The 17,500-nt window shown below is 39.5% G+C and overlaps 1 protein-coding gene across 1 annotated transcript in view; it reads right to left on the reverse strand.

Moving 5' to 3' along the window:
• Positions 1 to 17,500, reverse strand: part of LOC122249297 (polycystin-1) — a 64,536-nt gene that overhangs the window by 27,169 nt on the left and 19,867 nt on the right. Inside the window, exons 15-36 of the mRNA XM_086544873.1 lie at positions 16,660 to 16,810; positions 15,714 to 15,829; positions 15,049 to 15,177; positions 13,554 to 13,744; positions 12,336 to 12,557; positions 11,261 to 11,424; positions 10,445 to 10,632; positions 9,528 to 9,645; positions 8,799 to 8,964; positions 7,898 to 8,076; positions 7,258 to 7,365; positions 6,696 to 6,857; positions 6,013 to 6,179; positions 4,706 to 4,834; positions 3,495 to 3,647; positions 2,852 to 2,885; positions 2,467 to 2,537; positions 2,349 to 2,354; positions 1,972 to 2,070; positions 1,741 to 1,834; positions 1,407 to 1,489; positions 1,016 to 1,131 (exon numbers count right to left, since the gene is read on the reverse strand). Of these exons, the coding sequence (XP_086400999.1) occupies positions 1,016 to 1,131; positions 1,407 to 1,489; positions 1,741 to 1,834; positions 1,972 to 2,070; positions 2,349 to 2,354; positions 2,467 to 2,537; positions 2,852 to 2,885; positions 3,495 to 3,647; positions 4,706 to 4,834; positions 6,013 to 6,179; positions 6,696 to 6,857; positions 7,258 to 7,365; positions 7,898 to 8,076; positions 8,799 to 8,964; positions 9,528 to 9,645; positions 10,445 to 10,632; positions 11,261 to 11,424; positions 12,336 to 12,557; positions 13,554 to 13,744; positions 15,049 to 15,177; positions 15,714 to 15,829; positions 16,660 to 16,810 (2,846 nt within the window). The remainder of the gene's footprint in view (positions 1 to 1,015; positions 1,132 to 1,406; positions 1,490 to 1,740; positions 1,835 to 1,971; positions 2,071 to 2,348; positions 2,355 to 2,466; positions 2,538 to 2,851; positions 2,886 to 3,494; positions 3,648 to 4,705; positions 4,835 to 6,012; positions 6,180 to 6,695; positions 6,858 to 7,257; positions 7,366 to 7,897; positions 8,077 to 8,798; positions 8,965 to 9,527; positions 9,646 to 10,444; positions 10,633 to 11,260; positions 11,425 to 12,335; positions 12,558 to 13,553; positions 13,745 to 15,048; positions 15,178 to 15,713; positions 15,830 to 16,659; positions 16,811 to 17,500) is intronic.

The raw sequence follows: 17,500 nt of genomic DNA on the forward strand, positions 1-17,500 counted from the left end.
CTTACTAATTTACTATCTAAGACGAAGATTTACTTTCTAATTTACTATCTAAGACGAAGATTTACTTACTAATTTACTATCTAAGACGAAGATTTACTTACCAATTTACTATCTAAGACGAAGATTTACTTACTAATTTACTATCTAAGACGAAGATTTACTTTCTAATTTACTATCTAAGACGAAGATTTACTTACTAATTTACTATCTAAGACGAAGATTTACTTTCTAATTTACTATCTAAGACGAAGATTTACTTACTAATTTACTATCTAAGACGAAGATTTACTTACTAATTTACTATCTAAGACGAAGATTTACTTACTAATTTACTATCTAAGACGAAGATTTACTTACTAACTTACTATCTAAGACGAAGATTTACTTACTAACTTACTATCTAAGACGAAGATTTACTTTCTAATTTACTATCTAAGACGAAGATTTACTTACTAACTTACTATCTAAGACGAAGATTTACTTACTAATTTACTATCTAAGACGAAGATTTACTTACTAATTTACTATCTAAGACGAAGACTAACTAATTTACTATCTAAGACGAAGATTTACTTTCTAATTTACTATCTAAGACGAAGATTTACTTACTAATTTACTATCTAAGACGAAGATTTACTTACTAATTTACTATCTAAGACGAAGACTAACTAATTTACTATCTAAGACGAAGATTTACTTACTAATTTACTATCTAAGACGAAGACTAACTAATTTACTATCTAAGACGAAGATTTACTTACTAACTTACTATCTAAGACGAAGATTTACTTACTTACTACCTAAGACTTACTTACTGACTTGCTATCTAAGACTAAGACTTACTCATTGACTTTACTAACCCAAAACTAACAAACTAAGACTAAACCCACCCTCCCTAAACCCACCCTCCCACCCTCGTTAACCCCTTACCCTACCCTACCCCACCCCACCCCTCCCTCTCTCTCTCAAACAACCCAAACAAACAAATTCAAAACCCCAAAACCAACTCGCTTACATTCCCATCTTCAAGAAAACGTTCATTTCCGTTTCCAACTCGATCGTTTCCCCTAAGACGCATTTCTTCAGAATCTTCTCCGTGACCGTGTCCATGCTTTCTAAGATGCTCTGGATCTGGAGGGGGAGGTGGGGGGGAGGGAGGAGGAGGGGAGAGAGAAAGAGGGGGGTGTTGTTATTGTCGTAATCGTCTTTGTTTTTTTTTTTTTATTAGTGTTATTTTTATTGTTGGTGTTATTATTATTGTTGTCATTATTATTATCATTATCATTGTTATTATCATCATCATCATTATTGGTGTTTTTGTTGTTATCATTATCATTATTATCATCATTATCATTATTATCATCATCATCATCATCATCATCATCATCATCATTAACATCACTCACCATCTGCGGAGCCCTGTCGTTGGTTACATCACGCACGTTGCACTTCCGGATCGTCAACGGGTCTTCCGGGATGACCATGTCGACTGTGGGAGACGAGGTCAGGTCAGGTCAGGCCAAATCGTTCACGAAAATTCTTATATCTATTTTTTTTCTCTTTCTAACTCTTTCTCTCTCTCTTTCTCTCTCTCTCTTTCTCTTTCTCTTTCTCTCTCTCTCCTTCTATCTCTCTTTCTCTCTCCGTCTCTCTCTTTCTCTCTCCCTCTCTCTCTCTCTCTCTCTCTCTCTCTCTCTCTCTCTCTCTCTCTCTCTCTCTCTCTCTCCCTCTCTTACTTACTGCCTGTGACTTCAGTGTTGAACGGCAAATTATCTGACTTTTTGACATCATTCGGAGGAGCGTTTTCACACTCGGACCCTGCCTCGCCGACGCTCTGAAATGGAGAGGAATTTATTCGCAAATGAGAATAGATTATTAATTATTTTCTATCTGTTTTTATTCTATCATTTGTTTGATTATGTATTATTTATTTATCCACCTATCTATTTATTTATCTATCGACCGCCTCACCAGCGAGAGTCCACCGACGATGTTGGACATGTAGTTGGCCAGAGGAATGAGCAGTTCGGGTACCGCCACTTCGATATCCTCCAGCCCCTCCATCATGTCCTGTAGGGGGGGGGGGGTAGGTTTTAGTTCTTTATTTACCACCCTGGCTGACTGCACAGGCGTGAGCAAGCTTTGATACATTGGTGTAGGGTCATGATATTGTTGATAACATATTACTAATTGAGGTAATAACGCAATTATAGTCTCTTGAATATCGACTGTAGAAATGCATTTTATAAATGGTTATGATAGGATATCACATACCGATTTTCGGATATAGCACAAGTACATCTTCTAGTACAGTTGATGATATGAAATGATTATATAACTCTGCATACCTCATGCTATGGGGCCTGAAAGACTGTATCACATGACACTCTGAGATATAATGGTCAAGAGTTCCTTTATATTCTTCGTTGCAAAGTAATGTTGTTTCGTCTACACTATATTCTGCACTGCCCTGCCGATATATTCTGTATCCAAGTCAGATTCCTGCAGTCGCAATATCATATTGTCATATTCTTGTCCTATATGAGCCATAAATGAGTTACTCTTGCGTCACCTGGTCAAAATATTTTATGCTATAGCTTTCAGGTCTTTGAGAGTTTGTTAGTTCAAGCTCTCCCTATTGGAGGCTCTTATTATGTGTGGGATCCTAGCAAGAGGTATGCCAAAGTCTATATCAACACTTGGTTATCACATGCTGCCCTCGCTAGCCGATCAGCGTGATCATATTTAGCGATTCCAACATGCAATGGTATCCTCACAAAATGTATAACATCGCCCCGCTTAATGGCGCGATGTACATTTATTCTTATATCATTTACGATATTTTCAGCACCTTTATCAAGATTGTTTAGAGCTTGGAGAGCACTCTGCAAGTCGCAGAAAATTACTTGAGTTAACAGAAATTTGCGTAGTGTTGGCCCAGTCATGAACCCTCCTCTAATCTTGGTGCTGCAAAATATTGTTTTTATATACAACATAAGCACATCCTGATCTGCTTCCAGACTGTAAGGATCCATCAGTGCAGCACTCACAGTCATTATTTAGAGTTTCACGATGCGGAATTATATATAATTTCTGTTTGTCTATTTTGTTTCGTCTCTCTCTCTCTCTCTCTTCCTCTCTCTCTCTCTCTCTCTCTCTCTCTCTCTCTCTCTCTCTCTCTCTCTCTCTCTCTCTCTCTCTCTCTCTCTCTCTCTCTCTCTCTCTTTCCCTCCTCTTCTCCCTTTTTCTTCCTCTCTCTCCCTCTCTCTCCCTCCCCCCCCCCCTCTCCCCCGCACCCTCCCCCTCCCCACCCACCCCCTAACCCCCTCCCCCCACCCCCCCCACCCCCCTAACCCCCCCCCCCCCCCCCTCCCCTATCCCCCACCTCCCCAACCCCCCCCCGCCCCCCCCCTCTCCCCCCTCCCTCCCCCCCCCAATCCTCCTTCCCCATCCCCCCCCCCCCACCCCCCTTGGAGGTCGATGAGGGACCTAACCCCGGACGGCCCAACCCCGAACCCGAGGCCATTATTGAGGTTCTTGCGGGCCCCGTTGCCCCTTGAGGGCGTCAATTCGTGACGTTCTCTTCTCCTTCCCCCAGGAGGGGTCAGCTCCTCCTTCTCCTCGTCGTCGTGGGAGGGAGCCAGGGTCTCACCGGGAAGGTCATGTGGCGGGCCCAGAGGGTGAGAGGGGTGGTTGGGTGGTAAGGGGGAGGGAGGGGGGTTGGGTGAGGGGAGGGGGGTGAGAGGGGGGTGAGAGGACACTCCGGAAAGGGGGGAGAGGGGTCGGTGAGGGGGGGCCAGGAGGGAGAGGGGGTGAGGAGAGGGTAGGGAGGAGCGGGAGAGTGAGGGTGGGTTGGGTGAGGGGAGGTGAGGGGGGGGGGGGGTTGGGGGGGTGAGGGGGGGGGGGAGAGAAGGAGATGGGTAGGGGAGAGGGGAGGGAGGGAGGGAGGAAATGAAGGGGGAGAAGGGGAGGGGAGGGGGTGGGGAGGGTGAGGGGGAGGGAGGGAGGGGAGGAGGAGGGGGAGGGAGGGGAGGGAGGAGGGGAGAGAGGGAGGGAGGAGGGAGGAAGTGAGGGGCAGAGAGTTGAGAAGAGGAGGGAGGACGGGAGAGGGAGAGGGGAGGGACGGAGGAAGGGGGGAGGGTGAGGGAGAGTGAGGGGGAGAAGGGGAGAAGGAGAGGGGGAGGGAGGGAGAGAAAATTAAGAAAAAGAATTAAGAAAATGTGAGAAACCACAAGTAAAAAAGAACTAGTGAACGAAAACGTCACATTGGTAAATATAAAAATGACGACCGAAAACGAAAAAAGTAAGTTATCTCAATGACAGAAAATGTAAAGAAAAATCTATCTTATCATCTATAAACACACATATTATATATATATATATATATATATATATATATATATATATATATATATATATATATATATATGTATATATATATTATATATATATATATATATATATATTATATATATAATATATATATATATATATATATATATATATATATTATATATATATATATATATATATATATATATATATATATATTATATAAATATATATTACTATATACCACAAGTAAAAAAGAGAAAGAGATTAATCATAATAATTTCACACACACACACACACACACACACACACACACACACACACACAACCAGTTTGCGTGCGCGTGCGTGTGCGCGAATCCAGTCCTTCCCACCTGCTTTATGACCTGAGTCTGCGCTGCCAAGGCCATGATCAGCATATCAGTGTTACCACCGCCGGAAAGGTCAGCGATAAGCTTGTCAACATCGACAGCTTCCATCTCCTCTTTGGTCGGCATGTTGACCTGAGGATTAGGTGATGCTAGGTCAAGTTCAAGGGAAGTTGTATATGATGTGTGGGATGCAAACAGGTCAAATTTACACGTTCAAAACATTCATATGCTTAATTCGGTGATGTATTCTTCCGGTTTATATTAGATCAACGGAACACTAAGTTCAAGTTTAGATAAGACAATCTAAAGATAAAATAGATATTAAACCTTAAGTCAAACCGAGCTGAAATTACAAGTCAGGTGAAGTTCAAAACTGACTAGGTTAAACAAGGTTAAATTACAGGTCAAGGTAGGTTCAAAGGTAGGTTAAACTTGTACCTTAAATTTCACATATCAACTTGTCTAGTTCTCCCTGGAAAAAAAATATGCTGACATAAGTTACGCATTTCATCAGAGACTACCGGGTTAAAATAGGTTAATCCATAAGAATGGAGCTAGTTACGGAGAAGTTATAACAGGTCAGATAAAATGGATGGATAGCTTAAATTAGGTCGTATTAGGTTAAGTTAAGAGTACGTGTATAAAAAAAACTATACACATTCTCATTACCTAAAATGACATTACATTACAAAAAAAAATAATAATAACAACAATACAACAAAAATCGAGTTAAACATCATGATACATATTACTTCACAACGACAAGATATGGTAATAATATTCCACAATAATACCATCATAGAAACCGAACTTTTACCCTCATTTCGATTCCCAGCAACATAGAAACCTTTTCTATCATGTCGATTCCCAGCAACATAGAAACCCTTACATCAATTTTCGGCAACATAAAAATCATCACGTCGATTCCCAGCAACATAGACACCCTTGCTATCATGTCGACTCCCAGCAACATAGACACCCTTGCTATCATGTCGATTCCCAACAACATACAAACCCTTACCATCAAGTCGATTCCCAGCAACATAGAAACCCTCACCCTCATGTCGATTCCCAGCAACATAGAATCCCTCACCCTCATGTCGATTCCCAGCAACATAGAATCCCTCACCCTCATGTCAGTTCCCAGCAACATAGAAACCCTTACCGTCACGTCGATTCCCAGCAACATAGAAACCCTCACCCTCATGTCAGTTCCCAGCAACATAGAAACCCTTACCGTCACGTCGATTCCCAGCAACATAGAATCCCTCACCCTCATGTCGATTCCCATCAACATGAAAGACTCTTACCGTCATATCGATTTCCGGCTGGATGAGAGTGAAGGCGCCCCACTTATCAAAGACCTCGACCTCCACGGTGAAAGTCCCCGGGGGCATTATCAGGGGGATCTCCTGGGGCACCGTGGGACTCCATGTGGCCTCCGTCAGTGGGATTCGCTTCCCCGTGTCGTCCACCACTGGAATGAGAATGGGAATGAGAATGGGAATGGTGTTTGGGTTTAGTCGTGGGTGGGTGATGTCTTGTTGTTGTTGCGTCTTTGTTTTGTTTCTAGCTTGTGGTGTCTCTTTTTCTTCTTTTTCTTTTCGTATGTTCTGGTTGGTGTTTCTTGTGTGTGTGTGTGTTTTTTTTAGCTCTCGTTCTCGTTTTTCTTGTTCTCGCGCTCTTGCTCTCTCTCTCTCTCTCTCTCTCTCTCTCTCTCTCTCTCTTTCTTTCTCTCTCTCTCTCTCTCTCTCTCTCTCTCTCTCTCTCTCTCTCTTCTCTCTCTCTCTCTCTCTCTCTCTCTCTCTCTCTCTCTCTCTCTCTCTCTCTCTCTCTCTCTCTCTCTCTCTCCCTCCCTCCCCCTCTCTCTCTCTCTTTCTCCCCCCTCTCTCTCCCACTCTCTCTCACTCTCTACATATCTATCTACCTCCCAATCAATCTATCAACACATCCCTCAAAACTACCTACAAACAAACACACACGAGTTACTCACGCCACACGTTATATCGACTGATGCCCTTGTTCTCGGGGTCGACCCAGCCTTCGCACGATAACGTATAGGTGTCGATGAGCGCTCGTTCCAGGGGCGGCTTGGTCATGGCGCAGGTTCCCCCGACAGGCCGCTTGTTGACTTTCATGAAGTAGGTTCCTCCGCCTTCGGGAGAGAGGGAGATTAAGAGAGGGAGAGGGAGAGTAAGAGAGGGGAGGAGGTGGGTGGTTGGGAGGGTTGGGATGGAAGGGAGAGGAGGTGGGTGGTTGGGAGGGGGAAGGAGGTGGGTGGTTGGGAAGAGAGGGAAGGAGTTGGAGGGTTGGGATGGGAGGGAAGGAGGTGGAAGGTGGCAGGGAGAATAGGAGAGGATAGGGATGGAGGTAGACAGATTAAAATCCTGACGAAAATTATGCATTACATTCTCTTACTTTATAAAAAGGTTGGTGACGGTTAAAATCATACAAATTATCTCAAATCTTAAACCTTTGGAAATCACTTAGACCTTTACCATGGGAGTACTTAAATGACTTAGATGATTTAGAATATTAATGTCAAAGGCACGTACCTGTGGATGGCTGTGAATCCGTGGCGTCCAAAGAAATCCTTAGGTCCTCGAGGTTAGGATTATCGTCGAAGAACTGCGTGCTGAAGGCCAGCTCGTTGGAAGCGTCTCCTGCGAGGTCGAGGGAGGTTATATTTCAGGGTCAAAAGAGGCGGAAGGAATAATAAAGCGATAATGACCAACGGTTAGACAGGTGAATTTTGTTCGATGAAGATTTCAGTTGGATTTTGGAAACAACGAAGGGAAATCACATTCATAAAAGCTCGGAGGTTTCACACGTAATCATCTAGGTCTAAGGTTTTTATATAACGATTGAGTGGCATAAAAGAAGACGAAAATTAATCTTTAATGAGGCTTTTTATCATCACCTAACCATATTACATCAAACATCTCCAAAATGAATAAACGAAAAGCTACACAACTAATTCAAATAAAAATGATTTACACTTACAAAAACCGGAACTAACCCGCCAAACTTACACACACACACACACACACACACACAACAATAAAACAATCCCACCTAGATAACATAACAAACAAACAACAAAGAACCACAAAACACAAAAGAAATCCCCTCAAAAGATAACCCCAAATACACAACACAACAAACCACACTACCAACAAACAAAGCCCCTCTCACCCAGAGGAAAGTGAGCAGGATTAGCAGGATAGGGACTGTCAGTGCCATCCGACGCCTTCCAGAGATAGGACATCTCGCTGTCACAATAATCGATGCATTCTGACACCATGCCTATCCTGAAGGAGGGGTTGACGTAGACACCATCTCCGTCTGGAATGCAGAGGGCCGGGTCGACACACCTGGAAAGAGAGGGCGTGGGGGGGGGGGGGTAAGTGGAGGAGGTCAGGTTTCTCTTTGAGTTGATTGGCTTTATCATCAGTGTTATACTCGGAAGGGGAATGATCAAGGTATTATTAGTAGCATCGTCGCTATTCGTATGATCATTGCTATTACAAACAGACAAAGGAGAAATTATTAATAGGATTATCATTAATACCGAAGCCAAACATAAAGATTTATCAAGAGAGTGATAAAATTAAAACTATCGGAGTTATCGGTTTTTGTCGTTCTTGAATAAGATTAAGCTTTTAAGGCTTGATTCCCGGAAGGACATGCAGAATCTCTGCAGTGACTTTCTTGTGAGCTTTATGAAAACGACTATGATTTTATGTGACTCTTTTGGCGAACCTGAGCATTTACTCGTTACCCCTTACGAACAAGAACTTTTTTTGTGACTTTCTCTCTCTTTCTCTCCCTCTCTCTCTCTCTCTCTCTCTCACCCTCTCATCCTCTCACTCTCTCATCCTCTCACTCTCTAACTCTATCACTCTCTCACCCCCTCACCCCCTCTCCCTCATCCTTTCCCTCACCCTCTCTCTAACTATCTCTCACCCTTTCCCTCTCCCTTTCCCTCTCCCTCTCTCCCTCCCTCTCCTACCCCCTCTTTAAGCAAGTCTACTCATAAAAACAACAACATCCAAGACACCCTCTCCCTGATACTCAAGTCGTTCTCTTCACTCACCGGACTTGCATGATGGGCGGCACCCCGTCTACCACTGCAACTTGGCCGAGAGCGACGGTGCTTCGAGTATCCTTCTTCACGATGGCCTCGAACTCGTAGATTTGTCCGTGGCCCATGAAGTCCGAGCCGAGGAGACTCAGGGAGGGCTCGGTGTGGTCGAGTAAGCCTTTGAGTGTCGTTCGAGGGGAGGAAGGGTCAGTTTTGGTCGTTGGGTTGGGAATGGGTTAAAGGGGGTTGGTTTTGATTAGTGGGGGGGAGTGGGATGGTGGTGTGAATCGATGAAGAGAGACTGTAATTGGCTGATTACATATACATACATACATATATATATATATATATATATATATATATATATATATATATATATATATATATATATATATATATATATATATAATATAGTATATAATATATATATATATATATATATATATTATATATATATATATATATATATATATATATATATATATATATATATATATATATATATATACATATATCATAGTCGATTTAAAAAAATACTTTTTTCTTAAACAAAAAATCAATGAAAGAGATAGAAAAACAAATAATCAAATAAACAAAACATATTCAATAATTTCACAAAAAAAAAAAAAAATAAAATAATAATCACATCATCTTTCCATCCAACCGACCCTTCCTTCGGATCATGATCGCAATCCTCATAATCTAATCTAACCCTTTCAGCTAATCACTCTCCTGTCTCACCTGGCCCGTTTCCGAAGCATCCCCCGCCCGTTCCTTTCGTCCAGATGGGATTCGCTACGCTGTCGTCCACCGGCCATGCCTCACCCACCACGCGGCATCTCCACACTATGGTGAAGTTCTGGGGAGGTTGGTGGGCGTGGTGGGAGAGGGGAGAGGGGGGAAGGGGGAGAGAGGAGAGGGGGGAAAGGAAGGGAGGGAGGGGGGAGGGAAAGTGGGGAGAGGGGAGATAGGAGGGATGGGAAAGGAATGAGGAAGGGGAAAGGAAGGAGGGAAGGAAGAAGGAGAAGGGAGGGACAGAGGAAGGGAAAGGAAGGGAGGGAGAGGGGAAAGAAGGAGGGAGGGAGGGAGGGAGGGAGGGAGGGAGGGGGAGTGGGTAGAGGAAATTTTCGGGTACGGAGGGAAGGAGGAAAAGTGAGTAGGAGGAGAGAGAAAGACAGTAATGGTAGGGGGGAAAGAGAGGGAGGAAAGGAGATAGGTATATATTACAAATTTGATAATCAGAAAAAAAAAAATATAATTATGAAGGTAGATATTGCGATATATACATAATATACATACATACATACATACATATAAATATGTATATATATATATGTATATATACATATATATATAAATATACATATATATATATGTATATATGTATATATGTGTATATATAAACACACACATACACATATATACATATATATAAAATATACATCAGAATCTTGAAACATATGTACAGAAAAAAACAGACAGAATCAATAAAAACAACAATAGGTACACAAAATCGCCCTTCTAAGAAAGAAAAAAAAACATCCATGCAAAGAGAAAACATCGAAAAAAAAGAAAAAAAAACGGAAAAAAGAAAAAGAAGACACCATACAAAGGCCGCCCCCCAAAAAAAAAATCGAAAAAAATATCCCCGTACGTACCTTTTCATCAGGAAAGTCCGGATCGATCGAATACTTTGCGGGTTCGAGATCCACGGTCTGAATGAGGCCTCGAATCACGCGAGTGAGCGCCCCTTCGAACACCATCGCCACGAGGGGGGTCTTAACTATTTCGATGTAGCTGTCGGCTTGTTTCTGGAAGGGCCACGCGGGGTCTAGCACAGGGGGATCTGTTGGGGGGGGATGGAATGGGTTGAGGGGGAGGGGGGAGGCAGGATTTTTTGGTGGTAGGGGGTGGGGGTTGGAGGGTGGGGAGGTAGGAGGAGTGGGGTGGGGTGGGGTTGGGCGGGAGGGGAAGGGGAGTGGAGAGAAAAAAGGTGCGTTAGAATTTCTTTTTTTGGTTTGTTTGTTATCCTGTGGCTCTCTGCGTTTATTTTTATGTTCATTCATATAGGAATTTATATTTCTTATTAGTATTATTATCATCGTTATCCTTATCACCATCTTCCTATCACTGGTATTGCTATTTCCATTATTGCCATTATTATGATTCTATCATCATCTCCTTTTCATTGATGTTATTGTTAGCATTATCATCTCTCTCTCTCTCTCTCTCTCTCTCTCTCTCTCTCTCTCTATCTCTCTCTCTCTCCTCTCTCTGTCTCTCTGTCTCAATCTTTCTCTCTCTCTCTCCCCTCTCTCTATCTCCTCTCTCTCTCTTTTTGTCTCTCTCTCTCTCTCTCCTCCCCCTCTCCCATCTCCCCTCCCCAACCCTGCCCCATCCCTCCTCCCCTCCTCCCCAACCCTCCCCTCTCCCCCTACCTCCCAACCCCCCACCCCCAAAAAAAACAAACTTACCCCACATGGTCAGAGAGTAAGTGAGCAGATAATACCCATACTCCAGGAAAGTCTTGGGTATTGAGATCTCGGGTTTGTTCCATGAGGGTATGATGTCCATGATGATGACAGGCAGCATAGTGGCTCCTGTCATGGCATCCACACGATAGATTTGCCAGCGTTTCCTGTCAAGGTTTATTTTTTCGTTATTCATGTTTGGTTGGTATGGGATGTTACATGTTTTTGTTATTTTTTTTGTTTTTGTAATTTTTGTTGATTTGTTATCGTTATCGTTGTTGATGTTATTATCATTATCATTATCATTCTTCTTCTTATCATCATTATTATTATCATCATTATTATTATTGATATCATTATTATGATCATTATTACCTTTATCATTATTATAATCATCATTGTTGTTGATGTTTTTTAAAGTTATTTTTACTATTATTATCATCATTTTATCATTATTATCATTATTATCATTACCATTACTACTATTGTTATTATATCATTGTTATCATTATCATCCTTATATTAATTTCCATTATCATTTTATCACTATTATATTAATGTTATCATTATTATCAGTATATTAGTATTGTTAATATTATCATTATCATTGTTATATTTTTTAGCAATATTATCATTGTTATTATTATCATCCTTATTGCCATTACAATTATCTTTATTATTATAATTAATATTATTTCAATCATTATTGTAATTGCTATTATCATTATCATCATAACCATATTTTTGTCACAGAATCATTATCATTATTAACATCACTACTACTACTGTCACCATTATTATTATTATTATGACTATTATGATATTTATAATCATTATCATTACTATCACCATTATCGCTGTTATTGTTATTACAAGATCATATTACTGTTTTCGTTATTATTATTATTATTATTATTATCATATTCATCACTACAATTATCACTATCATCACCATCATCATCACCCTTCAAAACATCACTACAATCATCTTCATCATCATTACTACCCCCCCCCCCAAAAAAAAAAAAAAAAAAAAAAAAAAAAAAAAAAAAAAAAACTCGCACACTCGCGCCCTTACTTGGTCTTACTCGTGACCTCGCAATTGACCTGACCCAGCGCCGCTAAGCTGTTGATCTCGCCGCGATAGAGTTTGGGCGCCGCCAGGTAGTCAAGGGTGCCCCCGAAGATCTCGACCATGGGCGGACGACACTTGATCGAAGACACGACAAACATGAGCATGTCGGTGGTGACGCTGACGGGGTTGAAGGCGAAGATGCTGATGTTGTAGACGCCCTCGGCGCTGTTGTAGAGAGGGGGGGGGAGGGAGGGGAGAGGTGTTAGAGAGAGACAGGTGTTAAAGAGAGAGAGTGAGAGAGAGAGAGAGAGAGAGAGAGAGAGAGAGAGAGAGAGAGAGAGAGAGAGAGAGGGAGGGAGACATAAGAGATAGAGAGAGAAAGGGAGAGAGAGAGGAGAGAGAGAGAGAGAGAGAGAGAGAGGGAGAGAGAAGAGAGAGAAGAGAGAGAGAGGAGAGAGAGTAAAGAGAGAGAGAGAGAGAGAGAGAGAGAGAGAGAGAGAGAGAGAGAGAGAGAGAGAGAGAGAGAGAGAGAGAGAGAGAGAGAGAAGAGAGAGAGAGAGAGAGAGAGGAGAGAGAGAGGGGAGAGAGAAGAGAGAGAGAAGAGAGAGGGAAGAGAGAGAGGGGAGAGAGGAGAGAGAGAGAGGAGCAGAGAGAGAGAGAGAGGGCGAGAGGTTAGGGGAGAGAGGAGAGAGAGAGAGAAGGGAAGAGAGAGAGAGAAGAGAGATAGATAGATAGATAGATAGATAGATAGATAGATGGGTGAAATTAAAAAGGGCGGGATAGATGGAGGTTAAGTTCGGGGGAGGGATGGAGGGTGGGAGGGAAGGGTGGGAGGAGGTGAGAGAAAGAGGAATAGAGGGATGGAAAAGGGGAAGAAGAAGAAGAAGAAGAAGAAATTGGAGAAGAAAGAAGAAGGAGGAGGAGGATATGAAGAAATGTGAAGTAGGAGAAGGAGGAAGAGGAGAAAGAGGAGGAGGAGAACGAGGAGGAGGAGAAGGAGAAAAAGAAAAAGAAGAAGAAGAAGCACATGAGGATTATGAAGAAGAAGAAGATGAAAAAAGAAGAAGAAAAAGACGTTCAAGAGAAAAAAGACGAAGAATAATAATACAAACAAGACCAAAGAGAAAGAAGGAATAATAAGAAAAAAAAAAGAGAACAAGAAACAAAACTGAAAAAAAATATTCAAACACCACAACAACAATACCAACAACAAACACTCACGTATAATCATGAGTATAATTATTAGCAATATCCAGGGCCGGCTCGGGGTAGAAGAGCGCGTGGGAGAAGTTGGTCTTGCAAGTGATTTCCTCCCCGTAGGACACCAAAGGACTCGAGTCTCCGAAGTCGATGACTAGGCAAGTCCCCCCTCCAAGGCTCTCGAAGGACACCTCGAACGTTTTCGTTTCGTCCTGCGAATGGTGATGGTGATGATGATGATTAATGATGATGATTATAATTGGTGATGATGATTAATGATGATGGTGATGATGATTTATGATGATGATGATGATGATAATTGATGATGATGATTAATAATGATGATGATTAATAATGATGATGATGATAATTGCTGTTGATGATTAATAATGATGATGATGATGATGACTAATGATGATAATTAATGATGGTGATGGTTATAATTGATATTGATGATTATAGTTGATGATGATGATTATAATTGATGATGGTGATAATGGTGGTGGTGGTGGTATTGAGGATGAGCATCATATTGATGATGATGATAATGATGATGATCTTAATAATGATGATGTTAATGTTAATGATAATGATTGTCACAATTATGATGATAGTATTAATGATTATGGTGATAACAGTAATAATTATGATACTGATTATGAGAATGAGAATGATGATAATAACGATAATGATAATAATAATAATAAGAATAAGAGCAATAATTATGGCAATTATAATGATAAAGAAATAGAAGGAAAATTAAGAAGGAGAGAAAATACGGAGAAATATAAATAAATGAATAAATTCGAAGGTTATCCGAAGGATAACCCAAAAAAAGAAGGGAAGAGAAAAAAATGCAACGAGAAAGTCCATAAAAAAGAAAAATAATGCGAAAAACGAGAAACCAAAAAGGAAAAAAATGGAAAAAAGAAAAAAAGAAGAAGAAGAAAGAAGAAAAAAGAAAAAATTGAAAAAATAAAAAATAAAAAAAGAAAAAAAAAGAAAAGAAGAAGAAAGAAACAAAGGAAAAAATGGAAAAAGAAAAAGAAAAAAAAAAGAGAAAGGAAAAGAAGAAGAAGAAGAAGAAGAAGAAAGAACAAGAAAGAAAAAAAAAGAAAAAGAAAACTATATAAAGATATATATATATATATATAATATATATATATATATATATATATATATATATATATATATATATATATATATATATATACATAATATATATATATATATATATATATATATATATATATATATATATATATATTATATATATATATATATATATATATATATATATATATATATATATATATATACATACATAATATATATATATATATTATATATTATATATATATATATATATATATATATATATATATTATATATATATAATATATATATATATATATATATATATATATATATATATATATATAATATATATATATGTATATATATATATATATATATATACATACATACACACACACACAAACTCGTCTTTGCCGACCTTTCCCGTGACGATAGCGAAGTCGTCAATAATCCCAACGCGAACTTGACCCACGATCTCTACGAAGAGGTCAACGGGAACACTTTGGAACATGTTGACCGCGAACACCGTCAGGTTCAGGAAAGTCTCCTGAAAGGAAAGGGAATAAAGGAATGAATAAATGAATAAATAGGAAGGCGTGGTTATGTGGATGAGTGAGATGAATGAAGGAATGGGGTGGGTGTGGATGAGTAAGATGGATAAACGGATGAATAAGTGAGTAGATAGATTGATAAGTATATGTATACATGGTTGAATAAGTGAATGAATTAATAAATGAAGGGATAAGACGAATAAATTGAATACAAGAATAATCGGTTTTATGGATCATTAAATGTATGATTAGATAATTATATCTATATCTTTATAGATTAGTGAATGAAAAAAATTGTTTACTTTTATTTGGGTTAATCACAAATTTACAATTTTTCTTGCAATAAATCAATATGGTTTACAATTACATGTTACATTTAGCAACAGTATAGAAAAATGCATTATCTGCAACGACAACAACAACAAAAACACAATTATAAACATATAAACAGACACACAATTATCGTAAATACAACAAGAAAAAAATATATTTACAACAACAACAACAAACAATAATAATGCAATTTATTTACAGTGTCGAAATGATAATGAAATTCGTTCGCCAGAGGTTGGAATGGGTCGATGACGTTAAAGGTCAAAATCACTGACGAATTAAGGGTGAATTCGACCCTGTAGTAATCCACCGTGCCTGGAAAGAACCAGCCATGATAATATTTTTTTGTTTTATTTTTTTTATCATTGTATGAAATATTGTATAATGTTGTATTACATTATTGATATGTGCATAGTTGTCTTATGTCTTTCTATTCGTAAATTATTAACACATATAGTAATAAATCATGAAAAATATAACATATAATTTACCATTGTAAAAAACAGTAGAAGACAAACTAGAGAATAAGTTTGAAAAAAAAATATAACAATAAGAAGAACAAAAAAACACACAAACACACAAAATATATATTACAATGATGCTTCATAAGCGATAATCTTCCTTATATGAGAGATAAAGATTCCGTAATCGCTCTGGCAAAGGTCAACAAGGCTTCTTCGTGGGTATGTTGGCAAGTTGGAGCTTTGACTGGTGTTCCTTAAGATCTAAAATTTCCTATTTTCCCAGAATATACGTGATGGAAATCTGTTGGTCATTGCTTGAGCGAAGACGGGCGCGTAGGCCAAGGCGATCGCTTGATTTTGGTACCAGATTCGCCAGTACCAGCGTCGTGAAGCATATTTTAATAATTACTCTATGAAAAAATACTATACCTGGACAACAAACAGCAATAGCATACTACCAAAATAACAACAGCAACAGAAAAAACAAAAAACAACAACAACAATAACATTATCAAAAGAATAACAAATAAAAATAAACTATTTAAAACAAAAAACAGCCAAAAACAATAACAACAAAAAATACAAATACACCATAACCCTTCCCCCTTCAAAAAAAAAAAAAAACACAAACAAAAAAAAAGGCAAAAAAAAAAAAAAAAAAAAAAAAAACCTTCAACCCACCTTGCGTCATCGTAGGTTCGAAAGTCAGGTTCTTATCCATAGGATATTGGTTCTTAATCCTGCCGAAGCCATCCCTTCCTTCGAGTGACGTCAGGGTAGGATAATATTTATTTATTATCGCAAAGTCTATGATTTCCTCGATAACCAAGACCTTTAAGAGAGAGAGAGAGAGAGAAAGAGGAGGATGGGTATAATAAGAAGAAGAAGAAGGAGAAGATGAGAGTGAGAAGGAAGGAAAATGAGAAGAAAGAGAAGAGGAAGTGGAAGGAGAAGAAGAAGAAGAGGAGGTGGAAGGAGAAGGAGAAGAAGAGGGAGTAGAGGAAGAAGAAGGAGAAGAGGTAGAAGAAGGAGAAAAAGAAGATGGAGAAAAAAAAGCGAAGAAGAGGAAGGGGAGGAAGAAGAAAGAGAAGAAGAGGAAGAGGAGGAAGTAAAAAGAGAATAAGAGGAAAAAGAAAGAAAAGAAGAGAAAGGGGAGGAAGAAGAAAGAGAAGTGGAAGATGAGGAAGTAAAAAAGAGAATAAGAGAAAGAAGAAAGAAAAGAAGAGAAAGGAAGCGGACAAAATGAATATATACTACATTTACACCTCTCTACACACACCTTACCCACAAAGCTCACAACAGTTCTCTAAACACACTCAATGCATACCCCCACAACCATCCTTCCATCCACCCTAACCCCCAACCCCATCCAGTCACAACTCCCCTTCTCTAACCCCCACAACCGCAGACAAACCCCCACTCCTAACATATCCCTCTCACACCCCACCTCCACCCACACACACCCACACGTACCTACACCACAAAAACACACTCTCCCACACACCCACACCTAAACCCACTC

This window comes from Penaeus japonicus, unplaced genomic scaffold, assembly GCF_977035675.1.
Source record: "Penaeus japonicus unplaced genomic scaffold, GWHDUDI00000001_assembly GWHDUDI00000002, whole genome shotgun sequence".
Taxonomy (NCBI): Eukaryota; Metazoa; Arthropoda; class Malacostraca; order Decapoda; family Penaeidae; genus Penaeus; species Penaeus japonicus.